This window comes from Elgaria multicarinata, chromosome 11, assembly GCF_023053635.1.
Source record: "Elgaria multicarinata webbii isolate HBS135686 ecotype San Diego chromosome 11, rElgMul1.1.pri, whole genome shotgun sequence".
NCBI lineage: Eukaryota > Metazoa > Chordata > Lepidosauria > Squamata > Anguidae > Elgaria > Elgaria multicarinata.
The window spans coordinates 10,062,006-10,082,292 of NC_086181.1; the positions used below are offsets into that span (position 1 = coordinate 10,062,006).

The 20,287-nt window shown below is 46.0% G+C and overlaps 1 protein-coding gene across 3 annotated transcripts in view; it reads left to right on the top strand.

The window, feature by feature from the left end:
- Positions 1-19,325, top strand: part of LOC134406793 (signal transducer and activator of transcription 5B) — a 70,664-nt gene extending 51,339 nt beyond the window's left edge. For all 3 annotated transcript variants that reach the window (XM_063138377.1, XM_063138378.1, XM_063138376.1), the window contains exons 9-18: positions 1,159-1,314; positions 1,628-1,807; positions 2,573-2,660; positions 3,129-3,551; positions 6,053-6,147; positions 6,270-6,400; positions 8,539-8,694; positions 9,729-9,780; positions 11,492-11,599; positions 18,102-19,325. In XM_063138377.1, coding sequence (XP_062994447.1) covers positions 1,159-1,314; positions 1,628-1,807; positions 2,573-2,660; positions 3,129-3,551; positions 6,053-6,147; positions 6,270-6,400; positions 8,539-8,694; positions 9,729-9,780; positions 11,492-11,599; positions 18,102-18,228 — 1,516 coding nt within the window. In that variant the 3' untranslated portion in view covers positions 18,229-19,325. The remainder of the gene's footprint in view (positions 1-1,158; positions 1,315-1,627; positions 1,808-2,572; positions 2,661-3,128; positions 3,552-6,052; positions 6,148-6,269; positions 6,401-8,538; positions 8,695-9,728; positions 9,781-11,491; positions 11,600-18,101) is intronic.
- The last annotated feature ends 962 nt before the right edge of the window (positions 19,326-20,287 follow it).

Sequence of the window (20,287 nt, forward strand, 5' to 3'; positions counted from 1 at the left end):
TAACAGTAGAAAATTGATAAGCATGGGAAGGCTTAAGTCTCATCTTATTTCGAAACTGACAGGTTGTGTAATCAATCAATTTTAAAAACAATGTTGCAGCAATGGTGATGACTATAAACAACCACAAGTCTGCATAATGCTGTCCAGGTGTGCCACTCCAGATGCTGAATCTGGCAACTTTGCCTAGAGACTGAACTGTGTCATCTGCACTACGTTGAGGTTATTTGCACACATACGTGCTTACATTCAGCTCAACTTGGGGGCTGCTAAACACAGCCCCTGCCTCACTAGATGTTCCTTGTAGAGTGCAGCAGGGCTACATTTTGGTCCCCCCTCCCTTTACCCTTGTGCTCAGCTTGCATGGCCACTGGTTGAGAGCATACGGAGATCAGAACAGGATGCCCACACAAGTAGATCCATCTCTCTTCTTTATGTTCTGCGGTCTGAATGCTACTTCAGATTAAATTTATTGTTGATCCAACTGTTAGCTCAGCCTTCCTCAACCTGGGGCGCTCCAGATGTGTTGGACTACAACTCCCAGAATGCCCCGGCCAGCTCTGCTGGCCGGGGCATTCTGGGAGTTGTAGTCCAACACATCTGGAGCGCCCCAGGTTGAGGAAGGCTGTGTTAGCTTAAGTTTACAATATTATCCGTAAAAATGCATACCTAAACAACCCATAAGTAGAGTCAAATAATCAAATAAAAGCCACAATTACAACTGCATTCAGTTAATACATGATATAATGTGGCAGGGTCTTATACTGCATCACATTTCTATATGGTTATCACTTGAAACACAATACAGTGTTAATGCAGGTCTTATTCAGTGTTGTACCATAGTTAAAGGTTGGATGTGGGCGAACTAACCGAAGCTTAAGTCCAGACAAGACTGAAGTAATGACGATCGGTAGGGCTGTGATTTTGGTGGGAAGGGATGGGGCACCTTTTCACTGTTTGAGCTTATATACACTGTAATTGGGTTGGATGGCTTTCTTCGATTCCAGCTTTGCCAGACTTTTTTTTAACCTATAAGTGTCCAAAGCTAGGTGAGGGCAGCCGCCTAAGCATCATCAGGAAGCCCTATCTGGATTGGGCCCATCTCACTTATGGCTTCCTGCCTTCATTCCGCTCTCCGCCAACTGCCTCTTCTTTCCCTAGGTGTGAGAAGCTGGCTGAGATAATCTGCCAGAACCGTCAACAAGTGCGTCGTGCGGAACACCTGTGCCAGCAGCTGCCCATTCCAGGACCCATTGAAGAGATGCTGGCAGAACTCAACACCACCGTCACAGATATAATTTCTGCCCTAGTCACTAGGTAATTAGTGGGGGTGTAATGATGGTGGTGCGGTGGGGGGAGCATTTTTGCTGAAAAAGGAAGGAATCTTCAGGGGAGAGCTTGTTTGTTATGGTGTTTATCGCGGATGAACTGCACACCTTCTCTCCCTGTATTATGCCAAGAGGCCCACATTGCTCTCCCCACGTCCTAAATTTCAACACTAATCACAGCTGTGATGAAGAAGCTCAAGTACAGATAAAGTCATGACAGATTGCAAAGGAAATCTCTTGACGTAAAAATCTTCTGCCTCGCTACATAAAGGCTTCTTCTGTTTCCTCCTTTCTCCCTGCAGCACCTTCATCATCGAAAAGCAGCCTCCTCAGGTCCTGAAGACCCAGACTAAGTTTGCAGCCACTGTGCGGCTGCTGGTGGGTGGAAAGCTAAATGTCCACATGAATCCCCCACAGGTGAAGGCCACCATCATCAGTGAGCAGCAGGCCAAAGCCCTACTGAAGAATGAGAGCACCCGCAAGTATGTACGACTCCCGCACATTACATGTGGCAGGGAAGCTGAATTATTTGTCAAAGGAAGGAAAGATACACGCACACAAATCACATCGTAAGCTGCGTAGAGAGAATGGTGGGAGCTATAAGTGGAAATGGGCAGTTTAATTCCATTAAATGAGTAGAAGATGGATGCGGTCCTCAAACATGGAAAATAGGGATTAGTACAGGGACTGCATGTATGTAGTTGGAGAACTAAGAGGCAAGAAGGCTTCCTGTCAATGTGTAAATTTCAGCTTAGCTTTCATTCCCCAGAACCTCTTACCTGACTGCTATTGTGGTCTCTAGTGCAGCTGTTGTGGCCTTTAGGTCTCATAGCAAGCAGCCCTTTCAGTCAAGCAGATCTTTCACATCCTCTACAGTAGTTGCACTGACTTTTAGCATTCTATAGGAAAAAGCTTTTTCCTGAGAAGCTGAAGCGTTGATTGATGTTTCACGACATGACAGCAGCTTACCCGAAGGCTAGCAAAAAGGCCACAATGCAAAAAGTGACAACTCAGATTTAGCCCTATTCAGTATGCGTCTATGTATGCGGGCTCATTTGATTTTAATAGTTAATGTTAGCTAACAAAGCAAGCCTTTACTTAAACATGAGAAACAAACCAGTCTCTCCACTGGGTGGAGCCACATCACTAGCATCCCTGGGGTACAAGGGATGCTAGTGGGAAGATACTGAATTGCCCATGGTGCACGGGCTTGTATTCTGCTAACTGCTGTTGTTTCCTTTTGACAGTGAGAGCAGTGGTGATATCTTAAACAACTGCTGTGTGATGGAATATCACCAAGCAACTGGAACGCTGAGTGCTCATTTCCGCAATATGGTGAGAGAGATGTGTAGACGGATTCCCACCCTGTCTTTCCAACTCTACATCTTACTTACCGGTTTTTCCTAGAAAAAACGTAATATCAGTCCTCCTGGTTTTCACAGAAAAGCTTGAACATGTACAGTGGCTAAGAAACATCTCCTTAAGACAAGGCCCTGGATGGATCTTTTAATGACTTATTGTAGTGTTGGTGGGTGGTCCTTGTATCTCTCCTTCCTGCCCCTATTCTCCATTTCTCTATGGTTCCATCTTCCTTTTCCACTGCTATAGTCTATAATAGAAAAGCCCTCCAGACAGACCAAATTATGCTAAGTATATTTACCTCTGCAAATCTGCCTGATTGTATAGTTAAGTTCCTGTATATAGTTCTTCCCCCCGACCCCACAAAGTGTTGCATATTGCTTCTGTGCCCTTGACCATCTGTCCTCTTTTTTTCCGTGTCTCCCTCATCCCGCCCCTCCACAGTCCTTGAAGCGGATTAAGCGTTCAGACCGGCGTGGCGCTGAGTCAGTGACTGAAGAAAAGTTCACTATCCTCTTTGAGTCTCAGTTCAGTGTCGGTGGCAACGAGCTGGTCTTCCAGGTGAAGACATTGTCTCTGCCAGTGGTGGTGATAGTGCATGGCAGCCAGGACAATAACGCCACTGCCACAGTGCTATGGGACAACGCGTTTGCGGAGCCGGGCCGTGTGCCCTTTGCTGTGCCTGACAAGGTGATGTGGTCGCAGCTGTGCGAGGCCCTCAACATGAAGTTCAAGTCTGAGGTCCAGAGCAGCCGAGGGCTCACCAAGGAGAATCTACTCTTCCTGGCTCAGAAGCTCTTCAACAGCAGCATCAACCACCTAGAAGATTATAACGGCATGGCTGTCTCCTGGGCTCAGTTTAACAGGGTAAGCGGGGGATACCAGTACAGAATTGGTTAGCAACTCCACTAGACGCAGAATTACTTTAAGAAAGTGGGGGAGTTACCATGGCCAGAGGCCGCCCCCATCATCACAACTTTCTCCCCACCTTTTGTCTCATTCCCTACCTACATCACTGTCTTTTCTTCTTGTGAAGGAGGAAACAACACCCCCCCAGAGGGGGAGGGGGAGTAAGAGGGTTCAGACGGGTTACCCCAAAACACCCAACTCCCCACTGCTCTGTGGACAGCGGGCAAACAAATTAACCAGTAAGCTGCCACCATCCCTTAATGTCCAACCCAGCCTGAGCCAAGGGATCCTCAGACCTTTCAGGACACCCTTGGGGCACAGGAATAAAAGGCTCAAGCCAACACCCTCTATTTTGCTCCTCAAGCCTAGAATCCTAAACAGTAGCAAGAACAAAGCAGAAGGCTCTGGATTTAGTACTGACGCTTCAGTGACTAAAGCTTTAAAATAAAGATGAAGTTTATTAATTAAGGAAAGGATAAAAGAGATGTACAATTTCATAGGCAATTGAGAAACCCAGATAAACCCTTTAAAACACAGCTGCGGGCAAAACAAGAAAGTACTACCTAGCCTAGCCTATACTTTACCGAAGTAAAGGGTCTTCCAATAGGACAAGCTCCAAAGTTCCCAGGCCCAAAAGTCAGCTGACAGATGAAGACTGACGCTCCAAACCAGGACTGGATTGAAGGCCAGATTCACAGATGAACACCCGCATAGAGACCCAGGGGAAGACCAAATGGCAACAGTAGCCCCTCTAGCTTTATACTCTCCCAGGCCCTCGCGATGTGGGAGGTGAGCTTCCATAGCCAGTCACCGTATAGCTCAATGACTACCTACCTCGGCTTCCAGGAGGGGAGCAGAGAGTGAAAGGCTCTCACTCTAACCAAGCTGGAGTCTGTTCATCTAATTTTGGCAGAGCTTCAGCTCTGACCTTGAAGGCCTGAAGACTAGAGACCTTGCGATAACGCGTGCAGGTGGTTTTATTGAGTGCATGCCAGCCCCTCCTACCGAAATGGAGCTTGATACCAGCAGCTAAATTTCCTGAAATGAACCTGGGTTCTTCACACCTCCCACTTTTCTTCTTCCCACGGCTTCAAATATTCATTTGGGAGGGCTTGGGCTGGCAACTGGTAAGCCAGGCAGTACCTCTTGGGGCCACAGTTGCTCAGGGCTGCCAGTTAAGAGACCCTACAGTAGGGGAGATGGGAAAGAACTGGTCCTGTATGAACTCACACAATGGGCAGCAGCATGCAAAAAATCATTTATTGGCATTTGCAAAAGAAAGGGCCATGTGTGTAAAACTGTGGCATTGAGTGTCTAAAAGAACTTTACCCAGTTGACTGCCTTACTGTGAACCTGTAGCTTTGCACAGGTAAAACCAGTTTTGTCCAGTAGTTAAGGGTATGGGCATGTACCTAAGAAGCTTGGGTTCATATCCTTGCTCAGCCTTGGTTTCCTTTGATATTCTTTGGCAAGCCCCTCTTCCTCAGACCCTGATCTGTAAAAGGCTTATACTGATCTACCTCACAGAGTTGTTGTGAGAAGGAGTGAGCTGTAATTGTACTGCCTTTTGGCAATTAAGTATTATAGTAACAGTTGATATAACAAAGACAGAAGCACTTCTTAGCACTTCTTCACACCACCCTTATGATAGTAGCAAACCTGCTTTGAATAGATAAACAAATAACTTTGCATAAAATCTCAGTAGTCCTTATGAATACCCTGTCAAGAAGGCTAGTATTATTACCCCCATATTACAGATAAAGAGCTGAGTCAGAAATAGTGCTTGCTTAATTTCCCCCATTCCATGCATGGCTGAAGTGAGGCTTTTGATGTCTGGGCTCCCAACTTGAAAGCTCGTTCTCTTAATTACTACCTTATACCAGCTCTCAAGACGCGTGGAGATCACTTGTTTTCAAGCCAGGATCAAAATGTGCTCACTGGGAACTAGCCATGTGAACGGTTTGCCTACAAAGACACTCATTTGGCACACCACCAAAATCCTTCCTGAAGTAGCTTGGATAGTAGCTGCCAATATCATCATCTGAGCTTTGCCTGAACTGCTTTTCCAGCACAAGTGTGTTTGGAACTTAGATTGAAAGCATGTGGCTTGACACACACACAGAGACATAAAGGTTGTATAAATTTGCCTTAACTGTGCAGACAAATGATGTATTTCCTCGTAAAAAATTCTCCTTTGACAGATTATTCAAACCTATATTGGCCCAGAGGCTATTCTGGCTGTTGGTTTCATCCATTTGGGAGTTGGAGACAGCTCCACTTAAGATGCTTATTAAGTTTGTGATTAATGAGCTTGACAGTAAACTTTGCCAGTTACTTAATATATGCTTTCTGTAAGCCATTAGTGTAAGACTAGAGGACGTAAAGATATTCAGCTGCTTTTGCAAGACCCCAGAGTGAAAGGCAGGCATAAATGTTGGGCTTTTTTCTCATTTAACCAGGAGAACCTTCCAGGGCGAAATTACACATTCTGGCAGTGGTTTGATGGGGTGATGGAGGTCTTGAAAAAACACTTGAAGCCTCACTGGAATGACGGGTGAGATTCTCCCCACACACACACACACACTCCGCCATTGCTGTATTAACTGGTTTTCCCAGGTTGTGAGCCCCACCTTAACTCATTGTAGCCTGACTCTTCCCTCTTTCTCTCCTCTCCAGGGCTATCCTAGGTTTTGTCAACAAACAGCAGGCCCATGACTTGCTAATTAACAAGCCCGATGGAACCTTCCTCTTGAGGTTCAGCGACTCTGAGATTGGAGGTATCACGATCGCCTGGAAGTTTGATAATAGTGAGTTCCTTTTTCACCAGAAGAAATGCTGCGCTTTACGCTTGAATGCTCTGAGAGTGTTTGATCAGGACCTTTCTAGACCACAGGGTGTTGTTGTTGTTTTAGCATAAACAGTACACAGCTGCTCCTCAAATTGTTGCTAGGGTTCTAGGCCTCATTCTGAGAGCCTGATACATGTTGTGAGAATAGCATACATTTCCTGCATTTAACAGTAATATTTTGTAAACTTCTGCGTGAAAGTGTATTCTTGTCACGCATTCATTCATTGCTTTAATTAGAATAAAAAACTGTAAAGGGACAAAACTGGGCGCTTCCAGATGGAGAGCTGCTAGTGCTACTGATCAAAAGGCATTGTGCAGCTATTCCATCTTTTCCTCCTTAACGGACTTTTTGCTGGTAAGAAAAATGGTGGGAGAAGTAGGGTAAAATGGGAGGGTTACAAGTTGAAGACAACATCATCTGGACCCTCCACAAAATTCCGTGTACAAGGCAGGAAAGGAAAGGAAAGGAACCTCTCATGCAAGCACTTGAGTCATTGCTGACTCCTAGAGGGACGCCTTTTTTCGTTGACGTTTTCTTGGCAGACTTTTGTAGCGGGGTGGTTTGCCATTGCCTTCCCCAGTCGCAGTTACCTTTCCCCCAGCTAGCTGGGTACTCATTTTACCGACCTTGGAAGGATGGAAGGCTGAGTCAACCTGAGTCGGCTGCCTGAGAACCAGCTTCTGCTGGGATTGAACTCAGGCCGTGGGGAGAGTTTCGGTTGCAGTAGCTGCTGTTTACCACTTTGCTTCATCTGGAAGCACCCACTGTTCCATGGATGGGAGGGGGAGTGAGGAGAGGGGTGGGGAGCAAACCTCCGCTCCTTCACTGTCTTGTACCTACGCAGTTGATGACGTTCAGTTCTACTCTGCCCACCCAACCCCAAATTAATGCGGTTTCAGGTGCTGTTTGTCCCATGAAAGCATCGAGTTATTATTGTTTTTAAATAAACACTTTACTGGCTACATTGGCCCTGGGGAGGAGCAAACCTGATTTCATGAAAATCCAGATTTAAACAGAATCATCTCAGAAACCATGTAGAAGGGCCTTGCGTTTGCGCCAGAATCCTTGCTTCCACACCACACCAACAAAGCCAGTGGCTTTAAAAAGAAAGGGGGGAAGGGTTTTTTGTTGTTGCAAAAAGAACGAAAGGGGCGGGGACTCCAACATTGTGGGAATTGTAAGTGCCTCCCCCATGATTTACCCCTCCCTTTTTCAATTTGGGCTTTTTACTGAAATGCATCCCACTAATTAAGCCAGAATTTCAGAGCGGAACGGATTGCGCTCACCACCCCTCAATCTCCCTTCAAGCCCCGTGTTTTCAGAGAGGCACTCAAACGCTTCGATTTTATGTAGAAAAAGATATTTAATATTTTGTATTAAAGAGTACTAGTTATAAAGGAGTAGGTCTTTACAAGCTATATCTATAGTTTATAATCCATTGTACTACAGCTTCCCATGAACCTCATCGGTGGGAGATTCAGGACAGAGAAAAGGACGTACTTCCTTACACACTGCATAGTTAGACTATGGAATTCACTACTACAAGATTTAGTGATGGCCACCAATTTGGATGGCTTTAAAAGGGGTTAAACAAATTCATGGAGAATGAGGCTATCGATGGTTACTAGTCCTGATTGGCTATATGCGGCTTCCAGTATCATAGGCAGTATGCCTACGTATTCCAGTTGCTGAGGAACATGAGTGTGAGTATGCTTTTGCACTCATGTCCTGCTTGTGGGTTTCTGGTTGGCCACTGTTTGAATAGAATGCTAGATAGATGGACCTTGGCCTGATCCAGCATGGCTCTTATGTTGTTATGTTATGCGCTTATTTGGCCCTTCTAGGTCAAAGTGTTGGTTTAATGAATGCATCTAGTTTGTCTCTTCCTCCTATCTGTTCTCATTACATCATGTGACTACATCACGTGACAAATTATAATAACTAATTTGCTGCAGCAGTGATGTTTGTAGCAGTTGTAAAGTGGCACTCTTTGCAGCCATTTTGCATTTCTTTGGGAGTTAGTCTCTGTTTCTTCTGGTTTACAGAACCGTTTGTAGTTTCTCACTGCTATGTTATGATGCTATTGGGATTTACAGCTGACAGAATGTTCTGGAACCTGATGCCCTTCACCACCCGTGACTTCTCCATCCGCTCCTTGGCAGACCGTCTTGGTGACCTCCCATATCTCCTCTACGTATATCCTGACCGGCCCAAGGAAGAGGTCTTCTCCAAATACTACATGCCATTCCCTAGTAAGTTTACAGCACCAGGAAAATTACTTGATCTTTCTAGCCATACCACATTCTCGCTCCCATAGCTAAGTGCATACTGACTTTTGAAGACCTCCTTGGCAATAATTTAATTTAACTGCATCTTCTTTTATTGGAATATGCATCATCTTTGTACTGTTGTAAACACAGTTTTCTTTTTGGATGTATAGAAAGAACTGTTAAGCCACATACTTAAGGAAAAATGCATAAAATAGATCAGAAATGGCTCCGAGTAGTAGAGAGGTTAAGATGTTGAAAGGAGGGGAGAGAAAACCGAGTACAGCAAGACTTGAATTGCATAAATCCCAAGAAAATGGAGTCATGGTTGGAAATGATTTGTTGCAATAAATAAGGCTTAGTTTTTCTTTGTGACCAATGAGGTTGGTTAAAACTGTTCTCACAGAGGAAAGGGCCAATTTACCAGAAAGTAGAAAAGCTTAGAAGGGGGTGAGAGAAAGTATGGTAAGAATGGGGACGCTTGGGAATTTTGTTTGGTTCACATTTTGGAATGAACTGACCTGATCCACACTTCCCGGACTAATGTGCAAATCAAAACACATTTATTCTTCAAAATTTGCACTTCTCCTAATATTGTAGTTCAGCTCTTGGCTCAAAAAACATACCAAAATTGCATATTTTAGGATATTGTACATTTAGAAATGTGCAATTAGTGAGAAAAAGATGTTTTATTCCAAAATCAAATGTTGATGTAGATTTTTTTAAAAAGCAATTTAATGAGGAAATAGGGCAGAATGGGGTTATGAATGAACATACGCAAAACTGACACAAACCAGACATAGACTGGTCCATCCATTTCTAAATGGGAGGGGCATAAATGAACTTGAATACTCTATTAGCAGGAGGGTTTCCCCAGGTATGAGTCAGCGTACAAGAAGTACCAAACTGTTGGTGTTTGTCTGTTTGGGACTCCTGTGCAGAACTGGTGAGGCAAGGAGATTGCCATAACCTGCACAATAACTCTTTTCTTTCTACCCCACCCCTTCCTTGTTTTGCAGCAAAGGCAGCAGATGGATATGTGAAGCCACAGATCAAGCAAGTTGTGCCAGAGTGAGTGCCATGGGAGGAGAGGGTGGGTTTGGGTTTTTTTTAAAAGAGGATATAAACATGAAGGAGGACAGGATAGATGTTTCTTCTCATTTGGGCTGCTCCCTGTCCCTAGTTTCCCTTCCAGACTTGTACTCCTCAGCTAAGAGACCTGCCAGCTGCCCCATCCCCAAACCTGGCCGATGCATCTCCCATCAGGATTCATGTTTTTAATAACATATGAAGCAAGCTAGATGGATCTGGATCTACATCTTTTCAGCTCCAACCCTGAGAAGAGATGGGTGGGAGAAGCAGTAGAAGTTGTCTAGGTTGAGGTGTTGTGGCTTGATGTCCAGGCTCGTACCCCTTTTTCCAGCTCCAGCTCTGTTTTCTGCTACCCATTATACCAGCTTCCAGTTGTGTGAGTGGTGGGAAGGATGGTGTTAGACTGCTTCAGATAAAGGGATCCTAAAAACACAGGGCATAGAAGAAATGCAGGGATCAGGTAAGCTGCCTAAAACATGACTGGAGCTATCACATAGATGGCCTGGAATTAAATGGACCACTTGGCATGCATGGCATTTGGTTCTCTTGTAAGGCAGAAGGGTGTAAACTCATTAGGAGAGATTTCTTATTTTATTTGTTAAATTAACAAATAGTGCTCAAGGCAGCTTTATACCTGTAACGGAAGTCAGGGTCCACCTGATGTCCCTGCAAGGTAGGCTCCTGGACCAAACATCCTAAACTCCCAGGCAACCCGCCTCCCTAGCCCTGTCCACAACCGGGATGAGCCAGATGTTCCAAGAATAAAGCACAAACACACATTAGGGACCAAAGCAAGTTTATTAACACCACTAAGACTAACATGTAAGGCCCTGGTCAGTAAAAGCTAAGTGAAGGGGGAAAGGGGAAGGTTGGGAAAGGGAGTAGGGAAAAAGGAGTGAGAGATGAAGCTGAGGGAAGGAAGGTAGCAATTACCCCAATAAAACCATCAGTCATTCCACCACCCAGCCGTGGTGGCGGCTGACCTTGTCCTCAATACCCCAACACTTAAAACATAAGAAAAAGCCTAACTAACTCCAAGCAGTCCCCCTTGACTGCCCGGACCTGATCTTCCCTTGACATGCGTGTCATCCAGCAAAGAAGATGGAGACCCTTCCACACTAGACACTTTATCCCTTTTCGGCCACCTGGCCCCATGATCCATCCCAACCAACCACTGCCCTTCCTGGGCCTCTGGCGACCCCTCCCAACAGGAGCAAGACCCACATTCTTTCCCACAGCTGAAACGAGTTGACTTCTAAGCACTTCTGATAATCCCCAGGTGTTCCAGGGGGAGTTGGAAATGCCAGGCAAAGATGACCTTGGCAGGCGCGTCCAGCTCCTTCCCTCCCACCCGAGCCTGGGACAGTGAAGCTCAAACCACATTCATGTACACATTCTGGCAGACACAAAAAGCAACATTGAAATAAAGCAAAATGCAGGTCAGACCCCTTGTCCTTCACAATACCAAATAGTGCTCAAGGCAGCTAATGCTGCTCTTGCTGCTGAGGAAGAGTGAAGTGTTGCTAGATCTTAACGAAGCCATCATGGAATCTGGAGGGACTACAAAGAGAGAGCTGTGCCTCATTTGCTCACTTCGAGTGCACCTGTGATGGATTCTGGGGTCCAGTGGGTCAGGCAAAATATCTGTCTTTGGAAATCCAACACTCTGTTCCTCTCACATCTTTTGCAGTTTTATCACCACATCTGGAGACTCCGCAAGTGGAGGAACTACCTACATGGAGCAAGCTTCATCCCCAGCTGTCTGCCCTCCATCCCACTACAACATGTATGCACAGAAGTAAGTAAGGGAGGGCTTCAGCTGTTGAAATGGGCTAGGCTCCATGACTGAGAAGGTGTTGTCTCTCACCTTAACATTCTGCTGACTACTGTCCACCTGCTTTTAAGCCAGGGTGGTCAACCATTTTGCCCCTGAGGGCTGCATGCAGTGATGGGCAGTGGGTCAGGGGCCATGTGCCAGTGCTGGGCGTGGCTAAAAGTGGCTGTGGGAAGTTCCTGGTCTGGCAGTGACCATGGCCAAGCTCTGTCTCTTCCCCCTTCCCCCAGCGTTAATAACTACCCAGTTATTCACAATCTCTCTCTCTCTCTCTCTCTCTCTCTCTCTCTCTCTCTCACACACACACACACACACACACACACACACACACAAACACACACACTTTCCTCTTTCCCATACACACACAGAGAGTGAGAGAAACACATTCATATTCTTCGGGATCTCTGTGCATCACACCTATGAGCTCTGCACCTGCATGGAGCCTTGAATCGGGAACCTTCTGTAGCTGAGGAATTTCTGGCAGGCAGCCCTCCCCCACCATCCCAGTGGGCATGTCCCAAGCGGGTTCCCTCAGTTCTTCTCCGACTGCCATTGTGCAAGTCTTGTTGGGAACACGGACTGTAAAGACTGTTTTTGTTTAACAAATTGCTGAGGTGTTTTCCCCCCCGCCCATTTCCTATTCATTCTTAGCTTCCTTTGCTATCGTTTTCTATATTTATCATTATTTTGTTTATTTTTTACATTTTAGTTAGCAATCCCTTTGTCATCATAAGGTCATCCTTAAGGTACATGGCCCCGTTTCGCAAATGTGTGAGGTGTAGGGGTAAACTCCCTCCTACAGACAGCCATTCCTTCTGTTTGTTGTGTCTGGAAGAAGAACATGTTGTAGAAATCTGCCCGCACTGCCAATCTTTCACCAAGCAGGCCAGGCATAACCATGTGGATAGGCCCAGAGCGGAGCTTTGGAAAAGGTCATTAGAGGCGGTGGACAAACCTAAGGCAAAAATATCCCAGGCTCAACAATCCAGTCTTTCTGCTGGATCTCCAGCTGCCTCTCAATGAACCACACAGCTGGCTGCTGCAATGTCTCCAGTTCGGGTGAATCTGGTGGCCTGTATTGACCTGCTAAACCCAGGATGCTCATTCGCAGTTACGGCCTCCCAAGAAATTGGCGAAGAAAGCGGAAACCCCTAAATCTTCATTAGAGGCCCCAAAGAAGAAGAAGCGGGATTCAAAGGAGCTAAAGATCACTCAAAGAAATCTTTGCCACCCATACGTGCCCCACCACCGCTCTTAGGTGTGCCAATTCCAATGGCTCTGATAACATCAGTACCAACTCTGGAACCCATGCCGTTAATGTCGACTTCGGAAGGTAAAATCAGAGACTCAACCCCTCTTCGGTGCCATCCAGGATTTGATGATCATCTTTGAGTTCCTGGGCTCAAAGAGACTCTTGATACTGAGAGACATTCCCGTATTCAATTGCCTCGGGTATATACAGGAGAGAGCAAAAAGAAGCACATTGATACCTCTTCTGACATGAGTGTTCTCACTCCCCGGTGTCTGATTGTGACAGATGCTCAGAGTGGTCCCTACCCCCATGACGTACCTGCTGGGAGGACTGGGGGCTGAGGCAGGAAGGAGGTCCATATTATAAACACATGCGATATTTCAGGCCTGCATCATTTTGGGACCGGCCAATACCATCTGCATCCCTATCTCAGTCTCCAACTCGAGACAGTTTTATTCCACCATTGGTACTGGTATTTAGGCCAACCTATGGTCTTGTCTCAACACACTACAGAACCGACTGCATTGGAGCAGGATGCTACAACTTGGTCTCCAGCTAAGTCCTCCTAGCATCAGTCTTTGGCCCCATGATGATCTCCTTCACCACAGCTCCATAGAGAGGATTATCATTCAGATTCAACATTTTTGTTGTCAGTGGCACCTCTGTATCACCTCTGGATGCAACTGTGAGGACACAGGATGGAATATCACCTTCTGAAGATATGGGGCATTTCTCTGATCCAGTTTTGTGAATGGCCCAGTCATTGGGTCTGGAGACCCAACAGCCCATACAAAAAATTAAAAATCTTATGTTCGATGCTGTTTATACAGACACTCCAATACCAATTTCTATTCAGTTTCTCCCTATGTTGCTTCAGAATGTTCAGCAGTCTTGGGAAGACTCCATCATTGATGATGCCAACCTCAAGGCAGCTAGCGAGCAGGCACAAAGAACAAGGAAAAGAAGTTGGCTTTCTGTTCTCCCACGTGCACCCAAACTCTGTCATCATTGAGTCCTCACAGAGACACTCTCAGAAAATCCATCTGTCCTTAGTTGATAAGGAGGACGGGACTGGATCTGATGAGATGATGGATTTATTCCTTCTCTGCACTAGACTTGAGGGTGGTGAACTACTAGGCTGCCATGGCGAGATACCAACTTTTCTTATGGGAGAAAATAGGCTCGCTATGTGACAACCCCTTCCCCCATGACTAGAGGGAGCTGGCCCAGGTTTTCCATTCCGAAGTGATGAGACTTTCACATCAACAGATTAATACCACTAGGCATCAAACTGATTGCACTGCCGAAGTTATGGTAGGAGCTATAGTGTTGAGAAGACATGCGGGACTATTGCAGGAGGCAAGGTCTCATTTGGAAGACCTCCTGTTTGACGGTGATGGATAACGCCATGGAGACAATGCAAAAGGCAAGAACCACCGTATGGAAATGGGACTCGGTCAGTAGCAGCAGCAACTCCCTCTATACCATACTCGTCATTGGTTGCACCACCCTTCTACCAGAATCGTCAGCCAACAGATCGTGGAGCATCTACCTAGCCTTTGTGAAAGAAGATGAATGAAGCGCAGAGAGCAATTCCAGACCCTTAGGAGAAGTGCCCGACTGCAGGCCAGGAACTCAGCCCTGTGAATGCTTGTCCATATACAGCTGGCTTTGATGAGCTGCAGCTGGGCGTGCCCAAGCACAGTCCTATTTAAAGGCAAGAAAAGCCAATCCAACTGTTACTGGCAACAACCATCATTATCAATGACTAGACTTGGACTTCGTCTCTGTGATTTCATGGCTTGGATCCTTTGAACTGCCGGACAATCTGCTTATGGCTGCTTGTTACTACAGGCAACCTTGAAGCATCTCTGCTGGCAGGACTCCCAGTCAGAGGAAGGCATGTGTTTTGAAAACACACACTGATAGAGGATTCCATCCAACCTGACATCAGCCTTTCTCTGGACTCCTCTTTTCAATCTCAAGCACCCAGGGGCAAGCAAGCGGTGTCTTTGACTCCCCCATTCAGTTTCATCCTCCTACCTGTCCCCCTCTTTTTACAGCTCACCTATCCTCTTTCCTTCCAGTATGGACCACTATAACATCAGACAAATGCATCCTCGTCAATCATATAGAATTCAGTACCTCCCTCCTTTTTTAGGCATCCAAACCACCTCTCCATCGACCGCGGTGCTGGAGGAGACAACTGTGCTTCTCCAGAAAGGAGCAATCCACCGGATCACCTTATCACATCTTCTGCTCCTGCTATTTCACTGTGCCAAAGAAGCATGGGGGGCTTTGCCCGATACTAGATCTGCAGGATGTCGATTCTTTCATCACAATGAGAATATTTATTAATTTAATTTATTTAAAACATTTCTTGGCCACCTTGCAGGACAGAAGCCCTCTCAAGACGGCTTACAACAATAAAGTAAAGATTTCACATGACAGCCTTGTCAGCCATTCTGCTGCTACTACGGAAAAGGGACTGGTTTACATCAGTGGACCTAAAACATGCTTATTTCCACGTTGCAATGAAAGAGACGTACCAAAATTATCTTCAGTTTGCAGATGGCCCCGTTGTGTATCAGTTTCAAGTGCTCCCATTCCACCTCTCTACAGCGCCCCACCTGTTTACAAAATATATGGTTGTGGTATGTGCGAGCCTCCAGGGAATACAAGTATATCCTTACCTGGATGATTAGTTAATTGTCTCCCTGTCAAAAGCCAGTCTTGTCTGAGATATTCCCTCCACAGTAGAACTGCTTGAGGACCTGGGCCTGTTTATCGTCCTAGAGAAATCATCACTCAGCTTTTCGCAGAACATTCAGTATACAGGAGCGGTGTTGAATTCTAAATGTGTGTGCTTGCTTAGCTTTGCAAAGGACGAGGACTTTGGCTGCCCTAGCAAATGAGGTTTATATCAATGGGACAGTCACGGCTGCTACCATTCATTGACTCTTAGGGCTCATGGCAGCCACGGTATCAATGGTCTTGTGGGTGAGTCTTCGAATACAACCTCTACGGAAATGGTTCCTGCCAGCATTCGACACATCAAGAAATGCACGTCAAGTACATTTTTGATTGTCACACAGCACTGTAAAGTCTCTGCAATGGTGGACACAAGTAGACAACTTGCTGACAAATATCCCATTCCTTTCCCCTTGTCCATCTGTGTTTCTGATGACGGACACCTCGCTCAGTGGTTGGGGTTCCAAGGTGTATGGTCACCACTGGTGAAATCTCATCGCCTCGAACTGTTGGCAGCCAAGAAGGCTCTGGTGGCATTCAGTATGGTTCTTCAGAACCATCTCGTTTATGCAGTCACAGACAATACATGTTGCAAGTACTACCATAATGGTATGATGGGAAGGAGGAGGATGTACCGGGGGCCACAGGGTGAACTGGTAGCTCTCTGATTTTCCATTTACGGTCCTCCATAGGGACAAGGTGGTTTTCTAAGATTGGATCTGAACGTCCTGCCTAACGCTGTGTCACCTTTCCATTTGAACCAGAATGTCAGTCTTCCTGTCTTCTTTCTGAACCCTTACACTCCTTTACAGCCTTCACTTTATTTATTTATTTATTTATTTATTTATTACATTTTTATACCGCCCAATAGCCGAAGCTCTCTGGGCGGTTCACAAAAATTAAAACCACAGTAAAACACCCAACAGTTTAAAACACAATTACGAAATACAGTATAAAAAGCGCAACCAGGATAAAACCACACAGCAAAGTTGATTATAAGATTAAAATACAGAGTTAAAACAGTAAAATTTAAATTTAAGTTAAAATTAAGTGTTAAAATACTGAGTGAATAAAAAGGTCTTCAGCTGGCGACGAAAGCAGTACAGTGTAGGCGCCAAGCGGACCTCTCTGGGGAGCTCGTTCCACAACCGGGGTGCCACAGCGGAGAAAGCCCTCCTCCTAGTAGCCACCTGCCTCACTTCCTTTGGTTTGTACTTCACTTCATGCCTTGGATGTGCAAAGAGCCCTTGCCTTCTACCTTCACAAAATCTTTTCATTCCGGAAGACTGTGAAACTCTGTCTGCAATGGGGGCAAGAATAAAGGTGCTCCAGTAACAACATAATGGTTATCAGCTTAAGTTTTTGAAAAGGTCAAACTTTGCTATGCCCTGGCCTGGCTGCCGGTTGTACAGTTGGTATGTGCTCATTCTACCTGAGCCATCTCCTCCTTAGTGGCTTTTTTGAGGAATATCCCTCATCACAAAATATGCAAGGCTGCTACCTGGTCACAGCCCATGACACCCATCAAACGCTGTTGCCTTGATGTTCAAGGGAGAAAGGACGCTTCGTTTAGATGGGCAGTACGCTCCTCAATATTGGCTTGGTCACCTGTTCAGTCCTTGGTAAATCAGCTCGTTAATCACCCATATGTGATGCACAGGGACCACGAAGAAGGACAGACTGCTTATCTGTAACTGTAGTTCTTTCTTTGAGTGGTCATCTTTACAGTCATGCAATCCAGCCTCCTACTTTGCTGCATACTGGTGCTCTGGGTTCTTTCCACCATTCCTTTTGGTCTGGGGGTGTCACTGTCGCATTTTTCGGGAAAGTGAGGGGGCATTTTTCGGGAAAGTGCCCTCTAGACATGCATGGGAGTAGGGTGGTGGCAATAAGGTGGGCTTCCCCACCAAACAGCTCAGCTCTCGAAAGTTCTGACGGAGGCTCTGCGGAGGCAGAGATCCCATATGTGTGACTGCACAGGTGACCTCTCAAAGAACTGCAGTTATACGTAAGCAACCTGTCCAACTGTGCTGTAGTGGTTTGAAAGAATCTTTCGATTTTTTCAATATAAAAAACAAATGCATCCTGTAAGAACGAACAAAAAAAAGTTCAAAAATAAAAGAGCAGTTGACATACAACACATTATAAAATCAAGGTCATAGCTGTGAAGATCAAAGTACAAAGCAGATCTAAAGCTTTGTGAAAGGTACCTCTCCCAAAAGACACACGAGGGATTCAGGGGGGATAGTATGGCATATTTCTTCTAAGACCAATTTCACTGTTACAGCTTCCTCCAAACATCCCCAGGAACTGTAATTTTCTGAAGGTGCTGAGAATGGTTAGAGAGCCATAACCCCGTCACAAACAACTTCCTGGCTTTCCAAAAGTGGGGCAGGGACGGTGGGGCAGGGCGGCGGCCCTGCAGGCCATCTGATCCATAGTCCTCCTTTCTCTCTGCTTCAGCCCTGACTCCGTGCTGGACCCAGAAGGGGACTTCGACTTGGATGACTCAATGGATGTGGCACGACACGTGGAGGAGCTGCTGAGGCGCCCCATGGACAGCCAGTGGATCTCAGACGCGCAGTCGTGACCCTGCCCCCTTCCCTGGAGAGACCGTGCAGAGACTGTGAAACACTGGGGCACTGCCCTCAGGGAGTGCAGCTGCTGTGGGGGATGCATTTCCACACCCCATAGTGAGGCAGGTTTCCCTGCTCTGGCTAAGGGGGTGCCCGAGAGGCAGTGGGTGTCGTCTCTCCCCTTGTCCATGTGCAAAAGGCAGTGGCGTATATTGCTTGGTTTTCCCATCTGCTCTTCTGAGAGGCTTACCTCAGGCCTTCTGCTTTGGCACGCCGTCTCCTTCTGCCAAGCTGCCGTTTGATTTGTGTTGGGAACCATTCCCTCCCCTCCTTCCAGAATTCAACACACTGCCGTTCTTTGCCTAGAAGCCTTTTGGTATCTGGGAGGAGAGGGGGCTGAGCTATGGACGAGAGCAGGCCTTATTTGAAGTATTGTCTTTTGAAATCTTTTTTTTTTCCTGTGTCTGAAATTTCTTTTCTCAGCTGCACCCAAGATAAACGGAGGGGGCTGCCTGCCTGTCTGTCTGCCTGCCTGCATTTGGTCTATGTTTCCTTTGTGCACGAATGTGTGCTGCATTCTGTGCAAGGGACATTGACTCTGTGGGAGCCCTGCTAGACACTGCATCAGACTGCTTCTACCAGGTTCCCCAGGTTTGATAGAGAGAACCCTCTGGAGCCATTTTATGTACCTGTCCCATCCCAATCTCTTTTTGCCTTGTTGCAAGATAGATGCTTAGCTTGTGGCTCTTGCATCTAACACCCTTGGCTTTTGCTGTGTCTGACATTTTGTTCCCAGATACCACAAGTTCAGCAGATTGTGGAGGACGTTTTTGTTTTGTTTAAATAAGTTGCAAACAGAGTGCAGAATTAATATTGGAAATAATGGTATTCTTCCCCATTTGAAGTGTGGAGCAGGTTCTTGGGTTTCATTGCTCGGTGAAGAGAAAAAGGGATATTCTGAGTGGGGAGTTATAGATGTGTGGACAGAATCTGCCACTTCTGTTTCTCTTCCCCTCTCCAACCCTCTCATCTGACTGAACAGTTAGGAAGCACAGTTTCCTGAAGGCACTATTTTTATACCTACAAGTTAATAAAGCTCAGAGTATTTTAATCTGAAGTTACAGATTTCTCACATATATATATTTGCAGGGCAGGTGATATTTTTAGAAGGGAGGATTCTGTCTCCAATCCAAACACCATCATGTTTTTACTGAGATTGACAAACAAATGTATAGTACGTCCTCGTCCACTCACGTCTAAATTTCAGACTCTTCTCTCAGGTGACCATATGGGAAGGATGACAGCACTTGGATTGTACTCAAGTTCTTGAGTGTGCCTCTTCCACCACCAGCAGACAAATGGCAAAGCAAAACCTCTTCCAGTTGTGGTCTCTTGTAGTTGATGCACAAGGCAGTAGAAACTGAGTGACGGGGAACATGTTTTTTACCTACCGATTTTTTCACCATAGTGCAGGAAGGCAGGAGGAGAAATGGTCATGTCCCTCCTGCTGACCCCTCGGGCACTATCCGACAGGTGTCCATGACAGTAGCACAACCACTAACCTCACACTGAAGGACGTGTAAAAGTAGCACTAGGTAGGAGAAGGGATCACCTTTCCCCAACAGCTATGGCTGTAGGTGCAATTGCTGATGATTCTACCATAATGAGCATGCTCTCTGAGACAACAACATTTTGGTTGTTCCTAGGAGAAAAGTAGTGTCTGGAGTGGCCCTCTTGAGAACTCAATATTTGTTAACATTTCAAATTGGCAAACTGCGTAAAATCAGTATGACACCAGACGGCCTTCACAGTATGACCTCAGACTGAATATACTGTGTTTGCCCTAAAGATATGTCTCTGTCTCTGTAGCCTTCAACAGGTGGCTTTAGGATTTTCTACTAGTGCAAAGCGTGTGGGCTCTTTTAGCTCAGTAAGCAAACTTGGGCTGAGGAGAAGCTTTGTAGCAAAGGACGTAGGCATTGATGTTCCTTTTGGAATATCCTAAGTGGAGAAAGAGCAAATGTTTCACCTAGGCACAGCCATCCAATGACTCTACTTTCAAATAAGCACAGA